General features: G+C 39.5%; 1 protein-coding gene across 17 annotated transcripts in view; it reads right to left on the bottom strand.

Moving 5' to 3' along the window:
• The window catches only part of LOC103889448 (phosphatidylinositol 3,4,5-trisphosphate 3-phosphatase TPTE2-like), a 151,078-nt gene that overhangs the window by 79,784 nt on the left and 50,031 nt on the right, over positions 1 to 21,263 (bottom strand). For 13 of the 17 annotated variants that reach the window (XM_063714767.1, XM_063714768.1, XM_063714774.1 and 10 more), the window contains exons 1-6: positions 18,354 to 18,410; positions 17,940 to 17,994; positions 6,262 to 6,315; positions 3,839 to 3,892; positions 2,530 to 2,583; positions 109 to 162 (exon numbers count right to left, since the gene is read on the bottom strand). In XM_063714767.1, the coding sequence (XP_063570837.1) occupies positions 109 to 162; positions 2,530 to 2,583; positions 3,839 to 3,892; positions 6,262 to 6,315; positions 17,940 to 17,994; positions 18,354 to 18,357 (275 nt within the window). In that variant the 5' untranslated portion in view covers positions 18,358 to 18,410. Of the gene's footprint in view, positions 1 to 108; positions 163 to 2,529; positions 2,584 to 3,838; positions 3,893 to 6,261; positions 6,316 to 17,939; positions 17,995 to 18,353; positions 18,411 to 21,092; positions 21,202 to 21,263 lie in introns of those variants that run through there. The other 4 variants (XM_063714763.1, XM_063714762.1, XM_063714766.1 and 1 more) reach the window with 3 other exon arrangements.

Below are 21,263 nucleotides of genomic sequence, written 5' to 3'. Positions count from 1 at the left end.
CCGCCTGCCTTGACCTCCCAAAGTGCTCAGATTACAGGTGTGAACCATTTTACCTGGCCATATTTACATATTTTATATGTGTGCATGTGTACCTATTTTATAACTCACCTATCACTGGGGCAGCGCTCAATGATGACTCCCGCCAGGTCATTTGGATTGGGACTAAAGGACAAATGTGGTCAGAGTCAGACACATTGTGTTTTGCAACAAATAGCTACAGTTAGTCTATGTGTTATTCCCCAGTAACACTTTAATTATTCACAAGTATGTACATCACTAAATTGACCTGGGATGGTGTTTGTTTTTTATTAGAAATGAGGTTTCATATGCCAACAGTGAGTATCTTAGGCTGTGGACATAGCGATGCATACAGATCAAGTAAGGGTATCTACACCTCAATGTGTATCAGCATTCTTGGAGAGCATTTAATTCCAGTTCAAATTGACTTTCTAAGTCCCCCTTCCTATAATCCCATCTGAGTTCCTCATTCTCTATCACCTCCAATCACCTCTTCACTTTTCACCCATCCTAGTTGTCTTTCCTGCCCAAGAGTTGTGGCCAAGTAGCTGGAGGACTCAAGCAAGGGCTCCATCCCATGTGAGGATGGGTATGGGCAAAGGCAGTCAGCCTCACATAACGGCAGAGCTCTGGAGGGGGTGAAATAATTCCAGGGTTATTAGTTCTGTTCTTTGTTTTGGCTGGGATTTCTCTGATCTTTGTCCACTCCTATCTCCTTCTCGCTGCAAGCAGGATTCACTTCTCCCTTGGTCCACACTACTAGCACATTCTCATTCTCACAGAAAGGTAATGTGACAAACACTAACATAAAAAGCCTCCCTCTATGAGTTCCTCCCCATTTGCCTACCTCCATCCAAAAAACAAAAGAATATTGCATACAAAGCTCATTCTGAGAGGACTCTAGAAATAGTTTCAAGGGAACTCCTTGTTCCCATGGATGCTTGTCACACTCAATAGCCCAACTCTCTCTTGTGTGTATGAATGCATGTATGCATGTGTTTGTATATGCATAGATACATGTATAACTGTATTCCTTTATACCACAGATTGCATTGGCCAGCCTATTAGAAGGTGCTCTCAATTCAACACAGGGCCGTACCAAACAACTTAAAATGTATATAGTAAGACAACACGTAACTTCCTAGATGTAATAATTTCAGTTAAAAATAGTTCCAATTGCTTTTGTTTCTATTTGGTTTTGTTTGTTTGTTTTTTGTTATTGTTGTTGTTGGTTTTTTGAGACAGAGTCTCACTCTGTCACCCAAGCTGGAGTGCAGTGGCATCATCTCGGCTCACTGCAACCTCTGCCTCCCAGGTTCAAGCAATTCTCCTGCCTCAGCCTCCCGAGTAGCAGGGACTACAGGCGCCCAGCACCACGCCTGGCTAGTTTGGTATTTTTAGTATTGACGGGGTTTCACCACGTTGGCCAGGCTGGCCTTGAACTCCTGATCTCGTTATCCACCCGCCCTGGCCTCCCAAAGTGCTGAGCCACCGTGAGCCACCGTGCCTGACCTTCCAACTACTTTTCAACATGTAAGCTGCCTTACCCTTACACAAGTCATGTGTGTATTTGGTTCTTTGGAATCTGCCATGCCATTTACCCTACACAGCATACTTTATATGATTGCAGCACATATTTTACACCTATCTGTGACCCACTGACTCAAGAGTTCACTGAAACTCTCTAACACTGGAGCTGGCCAATACATGACAGCCTTTTGTGGGTGAATTTCTTTTACATTCAACTCCACTGTGTAGGCATTCCTCCCTCTAATCCCATCTATGGCCCACTTCCTGGATCTCCCCATCACGTCTTTTCCTTCACCCATCATGCTCGTCTTTCCTGTCCATGAGACACAGGCAAGTAGCTGTGGGCCTGAGGAAGGGCTGCATCCAATGAGGTGCTGTGCTTGTGTTTGTGTTTTAGCACCAACCTCCTATGTTGACAGAGCTCTGGAGTGTGAGGGACAAGTCCATGTTCCATTAGCTCCATTCTTTTCTGCCCAGGGCTTCCCTGCTCCTTGTCAGCTGCTATCTCCTCCATGTTGCAAATAGGATTTTCTCCTCCCTTCTGTCAATCTGGTAGGCTCTCAAACTCAGGAAATCTGAGTCCTTTAAGAAGCTGCTTACTAGGAACTAAGGGTGACAAATACACTAACAGGAAGCAGCAGCTCTCCTGTGACTTGCTCCTTTTTATATCACTCCATTAGAAAAGGATGCAATGTTACCTACACAGGCTACGTGGAGAAGAATTGGAAACCCTGTTAAAAACCACTCTCTATGGCCATGCAGGCTTCTCAGAATAAACTCCACAAATGTCCGTCCATCTGTCTCCTTGTTGTATGTTTCCACTGTGTGCATGGGTTTGTTAGTGGATGTGTTTGAGAGAAGTGTGTACGGATGGATGCATGGATGGATGGATGGATATATTTGTTTATGTGCCTGTGTGTGTGAATACTTGTATGCTCAGTTATAGTTAGATAAATAAAGACACACGTATGCACAACTCACCTTTCATTGATACGTGCCTCCAGGTTCTTGCCTGATAACTCAGTTGTGGGTGGACTAGAGCATGATAAATGAATACAGTCAGACAGGAGACACAATTCAAAATTTACTTTTCTCGTAAAACTAGCTTTCATTACTCTGCACATAAACCAGTTAAGTTCTGACTGTTCATGTGTACAGCACTACTTGGTTCTGAAATGTCATTTTTTTTTTATTAGAAAGCAGGATTGATATGATGGCAACCAACATCTTAGGCTGGGGAAAATAGTAATGCTTCCAGATTTCAATAAACCTCTTTATTATGACCTCAGTCCCAATGCGTGACAGCCTTTGTGGTGGCAGTTATTTCAAACTAAACTCTTGTGTGGAGGTAGTCAGCCCTCTTATTTCATTGAATGTCCTGTTCCCAAGGCCCTCCATTACCTCCTTACTTTCACCCAGAATGGGTGGCTCCCCAGCCCCACAAAAAGAGTCAAGTAACTAGAGGTCTGACACAGAAGCACAATCCAATAGGATGGTTATTTGAGGTTTGGAGCACCAGCCTCCATTGTGGCAGAGTTCTGGAGGGTGGAGAACACCTCCAAGGCTCTTAGCTCTGTTGCTTTCTGCTGAAGGCTGCACAGTTCCCGGAGCACTCCTACCTCCTCCTCGCTCCAAACAGGATTCCCTCTTCCCTCGGCCCACACTAGTAGGTCTCATACACAGAAAATCAGAGTTTCCAAGGCATTTGACTGCTACTAACAAATGGTGAAAACACAGTAATAGACAGAAGCCTCTCTCTACACTCTGTTTCTTTTTTCATAAACAACTGTAAAACTGTGGAAGTTATTTATACGTGATACAGTGAGATGATAAAGAAACTGTGTCAAAGACACTGTATTATCGTGAACACTTCTGAGAGAGAATCCCACTAATCTCAGACTCTTTCTCAGTCACTGTTTTGTGTTGTGTGTTTGTGTGTGTGTGTGTGTGCACATCTTTTTATTTATTTATTTATTTATTATTGCGACAAAATTTCGCTCCTGCTGCCCCGGGTGGAATGCAGTGGCATGGTCTCGGCTCACTGTAACCTCCACCTCCCCAGGTTCAAGCAATTATCCTGCTCAGCCTCCCGAGTAGCTGGGATTAGAGACGCCTGCCACCACACCTGGCTAGTTGTTGTAGTTTTAGTAGAGACAGGGTTTCACCATGTTTGCCAGCCTGGTCTCGAACTCCTGACCTCAGGGTATCTGCCTGCCTCGGCCTCCCTAAGTGCTCAGATTACAGGTATGAGCCATTGCACCTGGCCATGTATACATCTTTTATAACTCACCTGTCACTGGGGCCTCTCTCAATGATGACTCCCGCCAGGTCATTCAGATCGGGACTAAAGGACAAATGTGGTCAGAGTAAGATACAATGTGTAATTCTAATGTTTTGCAACAAATAGCTACAGTTAGTCTATGCGTTATTCCCCAGTTACACTTTAATTATCCACATGTATGTGTATCACTAAATTGACATGGGATGGTATTTGTTTTTTATTAGAAATGAAGTTTTTATGCCAACAGTGAGTATCTTAGGCTGTGAACATAGAGATGCATCCAGATTAAGTTAGGGTATCTACACCTCAATGTGTATCAGCATTGTTGGAGAGCATTTAATTCCAGTTCAAATTGACTTTCTAAGTCCCCCTTCCTATAATCCCATCTGAGTTCCTCATTCTCTATCACCTCCAATCACTTCCTCACTTTTCACCCATCCTAGTTATCTTTCCTGCCCAAGAGTTGTGGCCAAGTAGCTGGAGGACTCAAGCAAGGGCTCCATCCCATGTGAGGATGGGTATGGGCAAAGGCAGTCAGCCTCACATAACGGCAGAGCTCTGGAGGGGGTGAAATAATTCCAGGATTATTAGCTCTGTTCTTTGTTTTGGCTGGGATTTCTCTGATCTTTGTCCACTCCTATCTCCTTCTCGCTGCAAGCAGGATTCACTTCTCCCTTGGTCCACACTACTAGCACATTCTCATTCTCACAGAAAGGTAATGTGACAAACACTAACATAAAAAGCCTCCCTCTATGAGTTCCTCCCCATTTGCCTACCTCCATCCAAAAAACAAAAGAATATTGCATACAAAGCTCATTCTGAGAGGACTCTAGAAATAGTTTCAAGGGAACTCCCTGTTCCCATGGATGTTTGTCACACTGAATAGCCCTACTCAGTCTCTCTTGTTTGTATGAATGCATGTATGTTGTTGTATATGCATAGATACATGTATAACTGTATTCCTTGATATCACATGTTGCATTGGACAGCCTCCTAAAAGGTACTCTCAATTCAACACAGGGCAGTGCCAAAGAACTTAAAATGTACATAGTAAGACAACACATAGCTTCCTAGATGTAATATTTTCAGTTAAAAATAGTTCCAATTGCTTTTGTTTTGTTTTTTTGTTTTTGTTTCTTTCTGTTATTGTTGTTGTTTGTTTTTTGAGACAGCATGTCCCTGTGTCACCCAAGCTGGAGTGCAGTGGCACGATCTCAGCTCACTGCAACCTCTGCCTCCCAGGTTCTAGCAATTCTCCTGCGTCAGCTTCCCAAGTAGCAGAGACTACAGGCGCCACCAACATGCCCGGCTAATTTTGAATTTTTAGTAGAGATGTGGTTTCATAACGTTGGCCAGGCTGGCCTTGAACTCCTGATCTCGTTATCCACCCATCCTGGCCTCCCAAAGTGCTGGGATTACAGGCGTGAGCCACCGCGCCTGACATTCCAACTACTTTTCAACCTGTAAGCTGCCTTACCCTTACACAAGTCATGTGTGTATTTGGTTCTTTGGAATCTGCCATGCCATTTACCCTACACATCATACTTTATATGATTGCAGCACATATTTTACACCTATCTATGACTCACTGACTCAAGAGTTCACCGAAACTCTCTATCACTGGAGCTGGCCAATGCATGATAGCCTTTTGTGGGTGAATTTCTTTTAAATTCAGCTCCGCTGTGTAGGCATTCCTCCTAATCCCATCTATGGCCCACTTCCTGCATCTCTCCATCACGTCTTTCCTTTCACCCATCATGCTAGACTTTCCTGTCCATGAGGCACAGGCAAGTAGCTGTGGGCCTAAGGAAAGGCTGCATCCAATGAGGTGCTGTGCTTGTGTTTGTGTTTTAGCATCAATCTCCTCAACAGAGCTCTGGAGTGTGAGGGACAATTCCATGTTCCATTAGCTCCATTCTTTTCTGCCCAGGGCTTCCCTGCTCCTTGTCAGCTGCTATCTCCTCCATGTTGCAAATAGGATTTTCTCCTCCCTTCTGTCAATCTGGTAGGCTCTCAAACTCAGGAAATCTGAGTCCTTTAAGAAGCTGCTTACTAGGAACTAAGGGTGACAAATACACTAACAGGAAGCAGCAGCTCTCCTGTGACTTGCTCCTTTTCACGACTCCATTAGAAAAAAATGCAATGTTACCTACACAGGCTACGTGGAGAAGAATTGGAAACCCTGTTAAAAACCACTCTCTATGGCCATGCAGGCTTCTCAGAATAAACTCCACAAATGTCCGTCCATCTGTCTCCTTGTTGTATGTTTCCACTGTGTGCATGGGTTTGTTAGTGGATGTGTTTGAGAGAAGTGTGTACGGATGGATGCATGGATGGATGGATGGATATATTTGTTTATGTGCCTGTGTGTGTGAATACTTGTATGCTCAGTTATAGTTAGATAAATAAAGACACAGGTATGCACAACTCACCTTCCATCGATACGTGCCTCCAGGTTCTTGCCCGATAACTCAGTTGTGGGTGGACTAGAGGATGATAAATGAATACAGTCAGACAGGAGACACAATTCAAAATTTACTTTTCTCGTAAAACTAGCTTTCATTACTCTGCACATAAACCAGTTAAGTTCTGACTATTCATGTGTATAGCACTATTTGGTTCTGAAATGTCATTTTTTTATTAGAGAGGAGGATTTATATGATGGCAACCAATGTCTTAGCCTGGGGAAAATAGTAATGCTTCCAGATTTCAATAAACCTCTTTATTATGACCTCAGTCCCAATGCGTGACAGCCTTTGTGGTGGCTGTTATTTCTAAAACTAAACTTTTGTATGGAGGTCATCAGCCCTCTTATTCCACTAAATGGGCTGCCTGTAAGGCCATCCATTACTTCTTTTCTTGGTCGTCTCTCTTGGTCCACAAGTAGGGTAAAGTCACTGCAGGTCTGAGTCAAAGACACAATCCAATATGATGGTATTTGAGGTTTGGAGTACCACCCTGTATTGTGGCAGAGTTCTGCAGGGTCGAAAACATTTCTAAGGTTGTTAGCTTTTTTCTCTTCTCCTGAGGACTTCACTACTTTCTGTCCCCTGCTGTCCTTTCCTGTTTCCAAAGAGGATTCTCTGCTGTCCTCAGCCATTGTCATAAAGTCTCACACATAGGGAGTCTGAAAATTATTTTTGATTGTTACTCAGAGTATCAAACAGACTAGTTAGAAAAGTCATTCTTATTTTGTGGTCTTCTTTTATCTAAATTCATTCAACAAGACATAAAGGCACCTTCATATCCTATAGTGAGATCACGGAGATAGATGTGTCAAAGTTTTTTGTTTTTCTACTAATGCCCTTGAATGGGAACGTCCCTAATCTCAACTTTTACATTTCTCTGCAGTACCTGTGGGTGCATGCCTTGATTTAATATGAGTGCCTATAGGTATATATAAATGGTATATAATTGTTTCCTCCTGTGCTCATATATCCTTATATCCATATTGATTTATTTGTCTCACAGTTCACTAATAGCTCCATTCCAAGGTACTGATTTGAATTTAGACTTGGCAGTGCTACCGAATTTAAATATATATATGTACAGTCCAACACCAATATGACATCCTAGACTTCACGTTCTGGTTTGAGTTACTCACAAGTGATGTTTAGTTCTTTACAACTGAATGAAGCACAAAGTAAGCATTTGGTGGTTTACTTTATTTCAAATTCAGCTGCAGTTTCTATATACAAATCCCCTTGACCGCATCTCATTTCCTGACACTAAAATCCCTTCATCAGTGCCTTGTTTTCGCCATTATAGGTGTCTTCTCTGCTCTCATACAGGGTCAAGAAACTGCCCCATACAATGTGATGATGGGTGTGGGCTTGTAGTGTTAGCCTCACATGGTGGTAGAGCTCTGGGTGTGAGGAACCCTGCCAGGGCCATTAGCTCTTTTTTTTTTCCCTAAGGGCTCCACTGCTCCTTGTCCACTGCTACTCGCTTGTTGCTCTGCGTAGGGTTTTCTTCCCTTGGTCCACTCTAGTATGTCTCATACACAGGAAATCTGACTTTCCTAAGTATGTGCCTGCTACTAAGGGTGACAAGACAATAACAAGAAGTTTCCCTTTTTTGACCTGTTCCTTTTTATCCAATTAATCAAAAAGTTGGATAAGGGGCCTGCAGGGCCTATAGTGAGGAGATTTATAAATGGAGTAAAAGACATTCTGTATGGCCATGGATGATCCTGAGAGTAAGCACATAATCTTCATCTTTCTGTTGTTTCTCTCTCTTTTCTCTCTCCCTCTTTCTCTCTCTCTCTCTCCCTGTGTTTGTGTGTCTAGATAGACAGAAGTATGTATATCTGCATATATATTTCTTTAAATATTTGTGTATATATATTTTATAATTCACATTTCACTGGTGGTTCTATCATAGGTCACTGATGTCAATTCTGTATGCAGGCTAAAGGAACATAAAAGTAGATAGTTGGACACACATGTAATTCTAAACTTACTTTTTGGATCAAACAGCTACAGTTACTCTGTAATGTACTATCTGGTTGATATTTAAATATTCATGTGTATATCACTCATTCGAACTACGTGTATCTTTTTTTTTTTTTTGGCGGAGTCTCAATGTCACCGAGGCTGGAGTGCAGTGGTGCGATCTTGGCTCACTGCAACCTCCGCCTCCTGGGTTCAAGCAATTCTCCTGCCTCAGCCTCCTGAGTAGATGGGATTACAGGCGTGCACCACTACACCTGGCTAATTTTTGTATTTTTAGTAGTGACAGGGTTTTCCCATGTTGGTCAGGCTGGTCTCAAATTCCCAGCCTCAAGTGATCTAGCTGTCTTGGCCGCTCAAAGTGCTGGGATTACAGATATGAGCCACCATGCCTGGCCAGTGGCATTTATTTCTAATGTAACTGCAGTCTGTAAGGAAACATGCCTCTTATCCCCTCTAAATTCTTGATTCCTAAGTCCCTCTGTCACTTCCTTACTTTCACCCATCATGGCTGTCTGTCCTGCCCAGAAGATATGACCATGTAGCTGTAGGCCTGAGTTAGGAACTCCCTACAAAATGATTGCGAGTTTGGGTTTGGTTTGGGGCACCAGCCCCACATGATGGTAGAACTGTAGAGGGTGAGGAACCCCTTACGGTTTCATGAACTCTGTTCTTTTCGCTGAGTGCTTCACTCCTCCTTGTCGCCTGTTACCTCCCCATTGCTCCAAATAGGATTCTCTCTCCCTTTGGCCCACTCTAGTAGTAGTAGAGTCTCATATTTATGAAATGTCTCACAGGGAAACCTGAGAGGTTCCTAAGGGATTGGATACTACTAACTTAGAGTGACGAATATACTAAGAGGAAGAAGCATCTCTTTTATGACTTCTTCCTCTTTTATCCAATATGGTCTGAAAAAAAATAGAAAGTTATCTATAGATCCTATGGTGAGAAGATTTTGACATAGTGTCAAAGATACTCTGTATTTCCAAGGATATGCCTGAAAGTGAATTTTACAAATATCAACTTCTCTTTCTCCTTCATTGTTTTATGTTTCTGTGTGTGTATGTGTATGCATGTGTGTATGTTGACAGAAGTATGTATTTATGTGTATATATGTATATATACACTTAAGTGTATATAAATCTTTGTTTTTAACTCACATTTCATGGGTGGCTCTATCAGAGGTTAGTACCATCAAATCAATTGGCTGTGGGCTGAGGAATTATAAAAGCATATTATTCAGATACAAACATAATTTGGACTTACATTTTTGGTCAAATAGCTGCAGTTACTCTAGACATAAGCTTGCTGATCTTAACATATTCCTGTATAGATCACTATTTGAACCTGGCATGTCATTTTTCATTAAGTATGAGGTTTTCCATGCTGGTAGTGAATATCTTAGGCCTGTGAAAATAGCAGTGCTTCCAGATTGAGGTTAAAGCTCTTTATTACCCTAGTTCTAATGTGTGATAGCCTTTTGTGGTGGCCTTTATTTAAAATTCCACTTCAGTTGTAGGTACATATTGCACTCACCCCTCTAAATTCCTGAATCTCAAGTCCCTCCATCACCTCTTTACTTTCACCCATCATAAGAGTTGTCCTTTTGCCCATCAAATACAGTCACGTAGCTGCAGGCCTGAGTCAGGGGCTTCAACCAGCATAAGAGTGGCTGTGGGTTTGGGACACCAGTCTTACGTGGTAGCAGAGCTCACTGGTGAAGGACATATCCAGAGGTGTTAGCTTCATCTTTTCTGTGTAGGTCTTCACTGCTCCATTTCTGCTTTTACCTCCTCCTTTATTCCAAATAGCACTTTTCCTCGCTTGTTCCTTGTTATAGATTGAATGGCTTCTGAAAATCCAGTATTTGAAGTTTTAATTCCTGTAACTCATGATGTGACAGTATTTTGAAATGAAGTCACTGCCACCAATGTGATTAAGATGAGGTCATACTGGTGTAGGCATAATCCGATATAACTGTTACCATCATAAAAAGGAAAAACTTGCACACAGCAACACACACAGGAAGAAAGCTATGGTAAGTAGAAGGCAGAGATCTGGGTGATGAGTCTATCTGCCAAGGAATGCCAAAGATTACCAGCAACCAGCAAAAGCTAGCAAAGAGGTATCAAACAGATTCTCTTACAGCCCTCATAAAAAGCCAACCCTACTGACAACCTCAATTTCAGATTTCTAGTCTCTAGGACTATGAGATGATTAATTTTTGCTTAAGCCACTTGGTTTGTGATACTTTGTTAAAGCAGCCCTAGAAACTAATATAGCCCAACCTGGTACAGTCTCATACACAGGCAATCCAACAGTTTTCTAAAAGTTTTGGCTACTAGTCAACTCAGCTAGGAAGAAGTAGACTTCTTGTGACCTATTTATTTTGTATCCAACTAGACCCAGAAAGAACAGGATGTTACATACAGAAGCTGAAACTACCAGTACTTTAGAAACAGTGTCCAAGAAACTCTATAGTTAACATTTGTGTGTATCTTTATGAACATACACATGCACAATACCTTTTACTGATGACTCCATTATAGGCTAGTGATATCATTTCACTTTCACTGATGACTCCATCATGGGTTAGTGATATCCCATGGGGTCAGAGCTAAAGAACTAAACTAAGTTGTATACAATCAAATACCATGTGAATGTGTAGGCTTAATTTTTATTCAAATTAGCTACAATAACCCTACAACTAATAAATTAGCCGTTCTGAAGAAAACAAACAAACAAACAAACATGCAATTTAGCCATTTGGAAACAATAGTAACCATCCTTGCCTGTCTCCGTAGACGACAACAGCAACTAACCAGGAGTAGTTACGGTAAAATTAGGAGAGCATTAGGCTGGCTGATGAAAACAGGGAAGGGCTGAAGAGCCATCCTTGGGCCTTCACTCCTCCACCTGCCTCCATCTCCGAAGCCCAGGTTACAAACCAGAGAGACTGTCTCCTCCAATGCTGCTTTGTTCAGGCGCTTCAAGGTGATATAGTTGTTTAATTAAACGAAATTTTCCCTGAGGTTGCCTCTGTACTTGAGTCCTTATGCAACAAACTGCAAGCTAACCTAGTGTGTAAACTAACAGCATAATTATGAATAGAATATACACTTGTAACAGATAGCTGTGTCTCAGTCAATTACAGCAGCTGAGCTTCAGTCAATTGCGGGTGGCTGACAGATTCGAACAAGACAAAACATCCAGCTGTAACCAGTTGTAACCAACAAAGCTGTTTCTGGACCTCATTTCCGTTTTCTGTCCATAATGCTGTCTGGCCACATTGCCAGCTTGCAGTTCTTCCAACTTGTTCTGGTTCTAAAAGCTTCCCAACTCACGAATCATTCTTGCACTATTAAACTCTGTTAAATTTACCTTGTCTAAAGTTTTTCCTTTTCACAACCCAGAGGAGTTGCCTGGTCAGTGTTTCATGGTTCCTGAGACTCTCTACCCTGGGGCACATCACTTCCCTTCATTTTAAACTTACTGACAATGACACAGCTTACGTCCTAGATTTCGGTGAGACTGACTATATAATTCCTGCTCAAACCAGGACACTTTTGAAAGCAAAAAGTAGGTGCTATTTATAATTATGTTGCCAGAACAGCAGCAGACTGAGATTGTCCTTCAGTCCTTCCCCGATACAAATGACCAGAGTAGTTAACAGCCACAAGAAATCTGAGTTCACAAGCCAACATGACTAGATACCTGAGTAATACAACTACTGAAAAAGAAATACAACAAGCTGAACAACAGCATACCAACTGTAGCAAAACTACTGGAACACACTGACCGAGATTTTAAAGTAAGCATGACAAATATTCTTAAGGATATGAGGACACAAAGGAAGATGATGAAACATGAAATGAGAATGGGAGTCATAAGAAAGAATAAAAGAGAAAGCCTTAACTGTAAAAGTATAACTGCCAAAACATATAAATTGTTGAGGGAAAAATAGTAGTTTGGATACATGTGAAAAGCTAATTAATTTAGTGTTAGAAGATTAGAAACTTACCCAGAAAATAGTAGAAAAGAATAAAGAGAACATACTAAAGAAAAGACAAATGTTATGGAGGATAAAAACAGCCATCTAACATCTAGAATATGGAAATCTAAGAAGAAATGAAAACTAAAAATGCAAAATAAAATGTGAAAATTTATGATGATAAATTCCCCAGAATTCAAGAAAGAAGAAATAAATCAACTTTAAGTAACTAATGGAGATAAAGAGAAAATTCTAACACCTTCTAGAAAGAGCAAAAGACCTATGAAGGCACAACGACAGACCAACATCATAGCTCTCTATCCCATAAAGAAAGCTTCCACAGGATAAAGTCCACAGGATCAATATCATATTGGTGTTCTCTGAATATACTGTAATATGATTATTTTTAAAAAATCCACATTTGAAACTAAATTACACATTACTGAATAACTGTTGTGTTAAAAGGGAAATCACAAAATATTTTAAATACTAAGATAACTGATTGGCCGGGCACGGTGGCTCACGCCTGTAATCCCAGCACTTTGGGAGACCGAGGCGGGTGGATCGCCAGGTCAGGAGATCGAGACTGTCCTGGTTAACACAGTGAAACCCCGTCTCTACTAAAAATACAAAAAAGTTAGCTGGGCATGGTGGCGGGCGCCTGTAGTCCCAGCTACTCAGGAGGCTGAGGCAGGAGAATGGCGTGAACCCAGGAGGCAGAGCTTGCAGTGAACCGAGATCACACCGCTGCACTCCAGGCTGGGTGACCGAGCGAGACTCTGTCTCAGAAAAAAAAAAAAAAAAAAAAAAAAAAGAACTGATTGATAATAACATGACAAAGTTTGTAGGATACAATGAAGCAATATTTAGAAGAACATTTACTGATATATAAACATAAATAAGAAGTCGAGATGGTTAAAAGCAAAGAGTACACATTTAAGTACAGAGGTTGGAAAAGGGGCACAGGGCAAACCCTATGAAGTAACAAGGAAGCAAAACATAAGGTAAGCATAAATCAGTGAACTGGAGAAGAAAAAACCATGGAGAAGATTAAGAAAACAAAAATATGTCTTTTTGAAAAGATTACTACAATAGAGCTGTGGCAATAATAATCAAGAACAAAAAGAGTGAATATCCAAATAAAATGTACAAGAAGGGAGCATAACTAGAACACAACTAAAATTTTTTAAAATGAGATTATTCTATTATATGCTAATAAATGTGAAAACTTAGATGGAATGGAAAAATTCCTAGACAAATATAAAACACTAACATTAGTGCAAGAAAAGATATTTACATAGAAGTAGAATACTCAAGTAAGTAACAAAGAAATCAACCTAGAATTTAAAGTCCTTCCCTCTCCCAAGCACCACAGGGCCCACATAGGTATTTTTCAAAATTTTTTAGAATATTGACATACTTACTACAAAATCTATGTCAACATATAAAGGCTCCATTAATAACTTAACTAATCATGGTAATAAAAAAAGGTGTAGGGATGCCATAAGTATCAATGGAGGAAAATATTGAGCTCAGAGATAAACCTATGTAGATAGATGTCATTGATGATGATTATATAAACAAGGAAAAAGAATGAACTGTTTCATAGATGGTATTTGGAAAATCGTCCTACCATTGGGAGAAAAATGAAACCAAATCCCTACCTAACACCATATTTAAGGGTAGACTCTAAGTAGATTAAAGCATTAAATGTGTAAATTAAAACTATGAGGATTAGAAATTACTTTTGTAGACTGAAAGTGGGAAAATTTCAAACTTCAAAAGTAAAATAATAAGGCAAAAAGTTCCGTCATGAAGAGAATGAAGAACAACAATGCCAAAGCTAACAGGCAGATGACCTATTGGAGAACATAACTTCAATGTCTAAAACTGACATGAAGGATGATTTGAATACATAAAGCGATAGTCCAAACTTTTGAATAGGATTGCATGCATCTGAGTCTGTTTAGTGTTGCCATAAGGGATACCTGAGGCTGGGTAATTTACAAAGAAGAGAGGTTTCTTTGGCTCACAGTTGTGTGCTGCACAAGAAGCCTGACACCAACATCTGCTTCTGAGGCTGCTCTCATTTACGGTGAAAGATGAAGGGGAACTGACATGTGCAGAGATCAAATGGCAAGAGGGGAAGCGACGTGGGGGAAGCTGCCGGTCTCTTTTTAAACCACCAGCTCTTGCAAGAACTAATAGAGTGAGTACTCACTCACCCTCACTCCCAGGGAGGGAATTAATCTATTCATCTTCCAAACACCTTCCATTAGGCCCCACCTCCAACACTGGGGATCGAATTTTAACATGAGGTTTGGGGGTACAAACCTCCAAACAATAGCACCATGTTTTGTTACTTGCTAAATTGTTTACAAATGCAATATAATCACTTTGAAAATTAAACATAATTTTAAAATAAATTTGATTAACTTATTCTAAAATATAAAATATTCAAAAAGAGCACATGTAAATTAACAAGACAAAGATAGGAACACTAGTGGAAAAATGGGCTAAGTTCATGAATGGACCATTACAGAAGAAATCCCAAATGCTATAAGAACATAAAATGATGCTCAAACTCATGAGTTATCACATAAATGCAAAGTAAAACATAATGCAATATGTTACCATCTATTTGATTATATAAATTAGAAAGTTTGATTATGTCAAGTGTTGTTGTGAATGTGTATGTGTAGGAACCATCATGCATTGTTGATGACATGCAGACTGGTATAATCATTGTGAGAGCAATAGGCAGTATTCAGTCAAATTCAAAATATGCAGTCCCATGGCCCATCAAGTCCTGTTTCATGTTCCCACAGAAATACTCAAACAGGCTTGTAGGGGTCTGGCATAAGGATAATCATTTGGCGGCAGTCTTTGTGAAGGCAAATGGTAGGAAGCAATATATGTGTTCCTCACTAGGGGATGCATGCTGTGGAATTTTTCATACCAGTTAAAAGCAACAACTAAAGGTATACACAAGAAGAATAATCTTATGTTCCTGAGCAAAAAACTAATAAAATGAGATACCGCTTAATACCATTTAAGTAAATTTAAAAACAAACACACATTGTCCAGGCAAAACAATAATACATAGTTTACCAGAACACATATAAATGTATATACTGTATATTAAACATATTAAAATTGTTGCATATATGCATATATCTGTATATGTCAATATGTATATCTGTACTCTCATCTATGTATTAAAAAGGCCTACAAGTAGCAATGAGCCAATGGCAATGAGCATACCAAATGCAAAATATTGGTTTCTAAAGGGCATCAGGTTCTTTGGGTAAATGGCTGATTCCAGGGCTGAGGAAATGCTCAAAAAGTGATGGGAACATGTCAAGTCAAAAGGACACAGGGGCGAGTTTTTAGGGAGTCCCACTGGCCAAATATGGGACCATTTAAACAACAAAATAAATAATGACAGAAAGGATTGTAATTCATTGAAATAATGTAAGAATTTATAAGTTCATAGTAATAGTGAATAAATAGGGGTAGGAATAGTTCTCCTTATAATAGAATGATACTTATTAAACACAGAAAAACTACTTTTTTTAAAAAAAAATCACCATTTTGTAACAATCAGTTATAACTGATTCACATAAAAATCAATGAATGCTAAAACTAGTGCATGAAAGTTTTATGTGGAACAGGATACTGAACATTGAAGATAGTTTTAACATAGACTGAAAGTATCTCCCCCTAAAGTGGATACTAATTATAAACTGAATAATATTTACTTGTCAGTGAATAAATCTGGCAATACCTCTCAACCACACTAGAGATATGAACCATAAAACAGTGTAATATTCAACAGAGGAGTTACTTAATCTGAAAGTGGTATTCAAATCCCTCATCTATCCTTTAAAAGGCCAAGAAATTATTTCCTGCCATCTCATATAAAAGAAGTTGTAATATTCTACGAGCTTGCATTTAGGTTGTCTCTGAAAAGAGTCTGATGAATAACTTGACAATAAGAAAGTGAATGCTGAGATTTTAGAGTGAATAGACATTTTAATCTCATAGTCTACTTTTTGTTAACTAACTCACCCCTCTCACATTTCAAAAATATCTAAAAATAGCTGTTAGACATTCTATTAAGTCCTCCTGGTGAAAATGGAAATATTTGGAGATTCCATCTTTGCATCATCTTCCTATATCCCACTTTTAAACATTTTTGGCATTGAAAATTATTCTTCAAATGAATTTTAGATATCACATATGCTTAGTAAACTTCAAATCTGCAAGTGGTGAATAGATAATCTGCACGGGAAACACTTTTTTTTTTTTTTGAGACAGAGTTTCACTCTGTCGCCCAGGCTGCAGTGCAGTGGTGCTGTCTCAGCTCACTGCAACTTCTGCCTCCCGGATTCAAGTGATTCTTCTGCCTCAGCCTCCCGAGTAGCTGGGACTACAGGCGTGCACCACCATGCCCAGCTAATTTTTGTATTTTTAGTAGAGACGGGGTTTTACCATATTGGCCAGGCTGGTCTCAAACTCGTGACCTCGTGGTCCTCCTGACTCAGCCTCCCAAAGTGCTGGGATTACAGGCTTGAGCCATCATGCCCAGTCAGAAAACACTTTTGACAAACACACAAGCATTTCCTTTTGTAGAATCCTTGGGCCATATTAAGGGTATTGTTAAGCTGGCATCTCATAAAGTGTATAGAATAAAACACTAATTTGGGGAGATGTTAAAAGGGAATAGTAACAACAGCAGCAGCACTTATATTATTTAAATGTAGAAAATTAATTCAAAATATAAAAGAAATTTTGGTGACTATATTTGTAATCTTACGATAAGAAATAACTTTCTGAGTATAACACAAACAGCATTGGTTATAAAAGTACCAATTATATTTGAACACACGAAGCTTGCTATAAAGCTCTATGTAAGGTTGCTGTATTTTACTTTAAACATCAAATGCAAAAATATATTAGAGATTTGCCACATGGAGTGGTGATATGACAATTTATTTGAACAACAAAATTCCTTGAATCTAAAAGATATGGTAAATATGACTTACTGAAGACCTAACTTTTTAGAAAGAATTTTAGAATCAGTGTCCAGAAAACTATTTTCCCATGAATAATTCTGAGACTGAATTTCACAAACCTGAATTCCTCCCATCCCCAATATATATTATGACATCACCTTTCATTGTTGACTCCAGCACAGATTTCTGATGCCAATTCATTGGGGTCAGTGCAAAGGATTGAAAGGTAAATAGTAAGAAACAACATAAATGCATACACGACTTTTTTTTTTTGGTTCAAATTGGCTATGATTGCACTACAAATTACAATGTGTTGTCCCTAAAAATTCTCATGTAAATCTGTTATTTGGCACCTGGTACTTCATTTTTCTCTAGAAAGAAGTCTTAATGTGTTGGTAATAAAAATTGTTTAGGACTCTCAAAAAAGTTTAATGAATCAAGATTTAAATACAGCTCTTTATTACTGAACCTGATCATCATGTGTGGCAGCAAATTTAACTTAAATTTGCTTCAAATTCATGTTATATTTGTAGGCACACATTATTCTTGCCCATTTTGATTTCCTAATTATCAAGTCCCTCCACTACCTTTATGCTCTTCATGAGTCACAGATATCTTTGCTTCCCCTCAAATAGGATCAAGTGACAAACCTGAGGCAGGGGCTCCATCCAATATGATGATGGCTTTGAGTTTGGGGCACCAGCTCTGAAGGGTGAGGGACAAATACAGGGTCTCTTAGTTCCTTTCTTTCTGCTGAGGGCTCCTCTGCTGCCTGTCCAATGCTAACACCTTCTTTCTCCAAGTAGGATTCTCTCCTCTTTTGGATCACTCTTCAGAGAGTCTCATACACAGGCATTCTGATAGTTTTCTAAGGTTTTGGCTGCTAATTACTTGGGGTCACAAACAATCTTTGAGTACCAAGCATCCCTCTTCTGACCTGATCTTATTTTTTCCACTCTGGTTCAAAAACAATGTTACCTAAAGATGCTTAAAGTCTCTGATAGAAAGCTGTTATTGCCATTGATGCTCCCAGTATTTTTCACCACTTAGATCAGTCAACTCACCCATTGTGGTTATAGTTGTCAGAGCATACAGTAGAATCTGTTAGTGAATCCATAACTCTACCAAAGAGTAAAAAGCACATACAAAAAATAAAGTCAGATATTTTGGAAGGCAATCAGGATGTTAATCTCAACAGTATTTCAGGACACAAAAAATAAAATCAGAGGAATTTTGAACTAAAGAAACAATTTCAGGATATAGCACTAGTACTTCTGAGACTGTGTGTATGTGTGTGTGAGAGAGAGAGAGAGAGACAGACAGAGAGAAAAGACACAGAAAAAAGAAAGAAAATGTAAGAATAATGAATGTTTCCATATCAATGGCTAGTTCCTGGTCATCCTTGGTAGGAAATAAACAAGTAGGTAAGTCAAGCATAGCCTTAATTATGTTTAAAACATTTTGTGAACTTTAAGTGGATTATGTGTTTACAATGATTTTGTTTTCTTTTTGTCTGGATTCATTTTTTTAAAGTTATATGGCTATATTTTACAATATCAAGACTTCCTAGCACCGAAACCCCTGGCTTGGCTAATTTAATCTCTCTGCAACTTCATTTCCTCATCTGTAAGTCAAGACACATGCAAAATACACTCCACATCTGTCAACTTCATAAAACCATGCTGAATATTCAGCATTTTGCAAATATTGGTTTTTAGACAACCTGCTCTCTACACCATATATTATGCCATAAAAATCAGTATGTGGCAATATAAACGGATACATATTTTCAGTTTCAAATACACAAACATTCTCATCAAGGTAATACACTCCCAAGATTCAAGAATTAATGCTCTTCGCCACAATTTTCTAACTTTTCAAACGTTTAAATAAGTTTAAGAAACTGATCACACACATTTTTTTGCTGCTGCTAAAAATTGGGATTCTCTAAGAGTGTGCTGAGGTTTCTTAACTTATTTGACCACAGAACCTCTTTCTCACAGTGGAAATGTGTGAGAAACACATCTTGGAAACAATATATTAAATGGTATCTTTTTATGTCTTTAAGAAAAGTTTTCCTACACACACTAATTTTGGACTCTGATCAATAGCTCAAATCTTTAAGCACAGATAGACATTAATATTGTGCTATTCTTTCAGCCTGTGAGGAAAGGAATGCCAGAGTTCAAATTATCAAATCTCGTTAGCCTGGTCTGAGGGCCATGAGGGGAACCTTTCAAGTTCTAAGTGGGTGTTCTCATGTCCTTGAATGGCTCCCGGAAATTCATCCAGGTCTCAGGAAAAACAATACCTTTTACAAAAAGAAAGGCATCTACAGGCATCCACCACTTTTCAGCAGGATGAATAATTGGATTGTCTATGCAGAATACACTAATAAATCATAACGGGAAAATGTTCAAAACACCAAAAAGATAAGAATTTGAGTTTCTGACATAAGCAGCCTTATTAAACGATTACTGGATTTTTCAGACATCCTCTAATGAGGAAGAGAACTGGAAGACACTCAAACTACTCCAGATTCAGGTGACAAGCCAGGATTGCTAGGCAAGTTCCTTGGGAAACTAATCTCCAAAAAGGGCACGAGACATCCATAGATGTTACTTGAACTCCTTTCAGGGAGAGTATTGCATGAAGTCTGAAATAATACTTTGATAAGCTGCTTTGGGGCACAGAATGACTTCCCTCATGGGACATGAATAAGTAGCTAGCTAAATTGCCCTCTAAGGAAGGGGAGAATTGCAAACTGTCCTAAACTAAAGTGGTCATGCAGAATTCTTAAATGCTTTTTGGTAGATAGGAGCAACCACAGAAGTTTGAGTTAGGTGAAGGTTAGCTACACCTTTATAATCATGCTACAGGTTATAATGAAAAGTAGGTCTCTGACCAAATCTGCCACACATACAGATATTCATTTAACAAAACATTCAGTAGCAAGCAGGCACAGTACATAAGCTTTTGTAAGCTTTCTGTACTTTAGGTGCTCCAAGCATGAAAGCTTCATTCTCAACAGATTCCTAATGTTCCAGAGGCCAAAATCTTCCTAAACCTTCCTGGAGATAGGACCATATGAGGATCAAGCCTTGGGTGTCGTCTCCAGATATACACTACAGGCCACCCTCATACACCTGTATCCTGTTTATGCGAGGGTGGGCTGTCTCCAAAACACGTTAGTTGATTCACAGATCTTAAAATGTCATATAATTGTAACATCCATCATGCTGCTTTGTAAGCCACCAATCTCACTAATAATAACCCATTTGTGACCTTCACTGTAATAATTGACAATGCTTCAGGTGTTAATTGAGATGGGACCACTGAAGCCCTTTTGGTGGCCATCTCTGTGGAGTGGCTTCCTGAGCTGAACACTAGCTCACCATCCTTGAACACAGCATCCACCATTAGGGCAACCAGCTGCCCCTGTAGGAAAGATTAAAGTGACCAGTATATGCATATTATCACACTGCCTAAAATGTCATATTTTTAAGGACATTAACAGGCATAGAATGAGGCTTGGTTTGTTTTTTAAATTTTTTCTATTTCTATTATTTTTCTATCTAATTATTTTTCTATTTCTATTTGCTGGGTCACAGACAACAGCAAATTCCATACCTTCGGAGTTATACCAGCTCATCTGCAGTAGGAGTAGAAATATCAAAGCTCTCAGTCTACCACCTTGTGCTCCAGAGATGTGGCCTAAGCACGTCTTTGGACGTGAACCAGGGCAACTCAAGGCAGAGCTGGATTTCTGGGAGTTTCTCCCTGTAAGCCCTGGACCTGCTTACCTACAGATCAGACTGCTTCCAGTGCCATTGCCAGTCAGAAGAGCCTGGGGTCTGTTCAGCTGCTAGAATAACACAAGTCTGAGGTCTTGTGTCTTCAGCACAACATTCTCTAAGAGGGAGAAATTTAATCAAGATCCTGTTAGCAGTTTTCTCTCTTGTTGCCTTTCAAGA

Source organism: Pongo abelii, chromosome 14, assembly GCF_028885655.2.
Source record: "Pongo abelii isolate AG06213 chromosome 14, NHGRI_mPonAbe1-v2.0_pri, whole genome shotgun sequence".
NCBI lineage: Eukaryota > Metazoa > Chordata > Mammalia > Primates > Hominidae > Pongo > Pongo abelii.
Note: the sequence above shows the minus strand (reverse complement) of the source record. Positions and strands in the feature narration are given on the sequence as shown.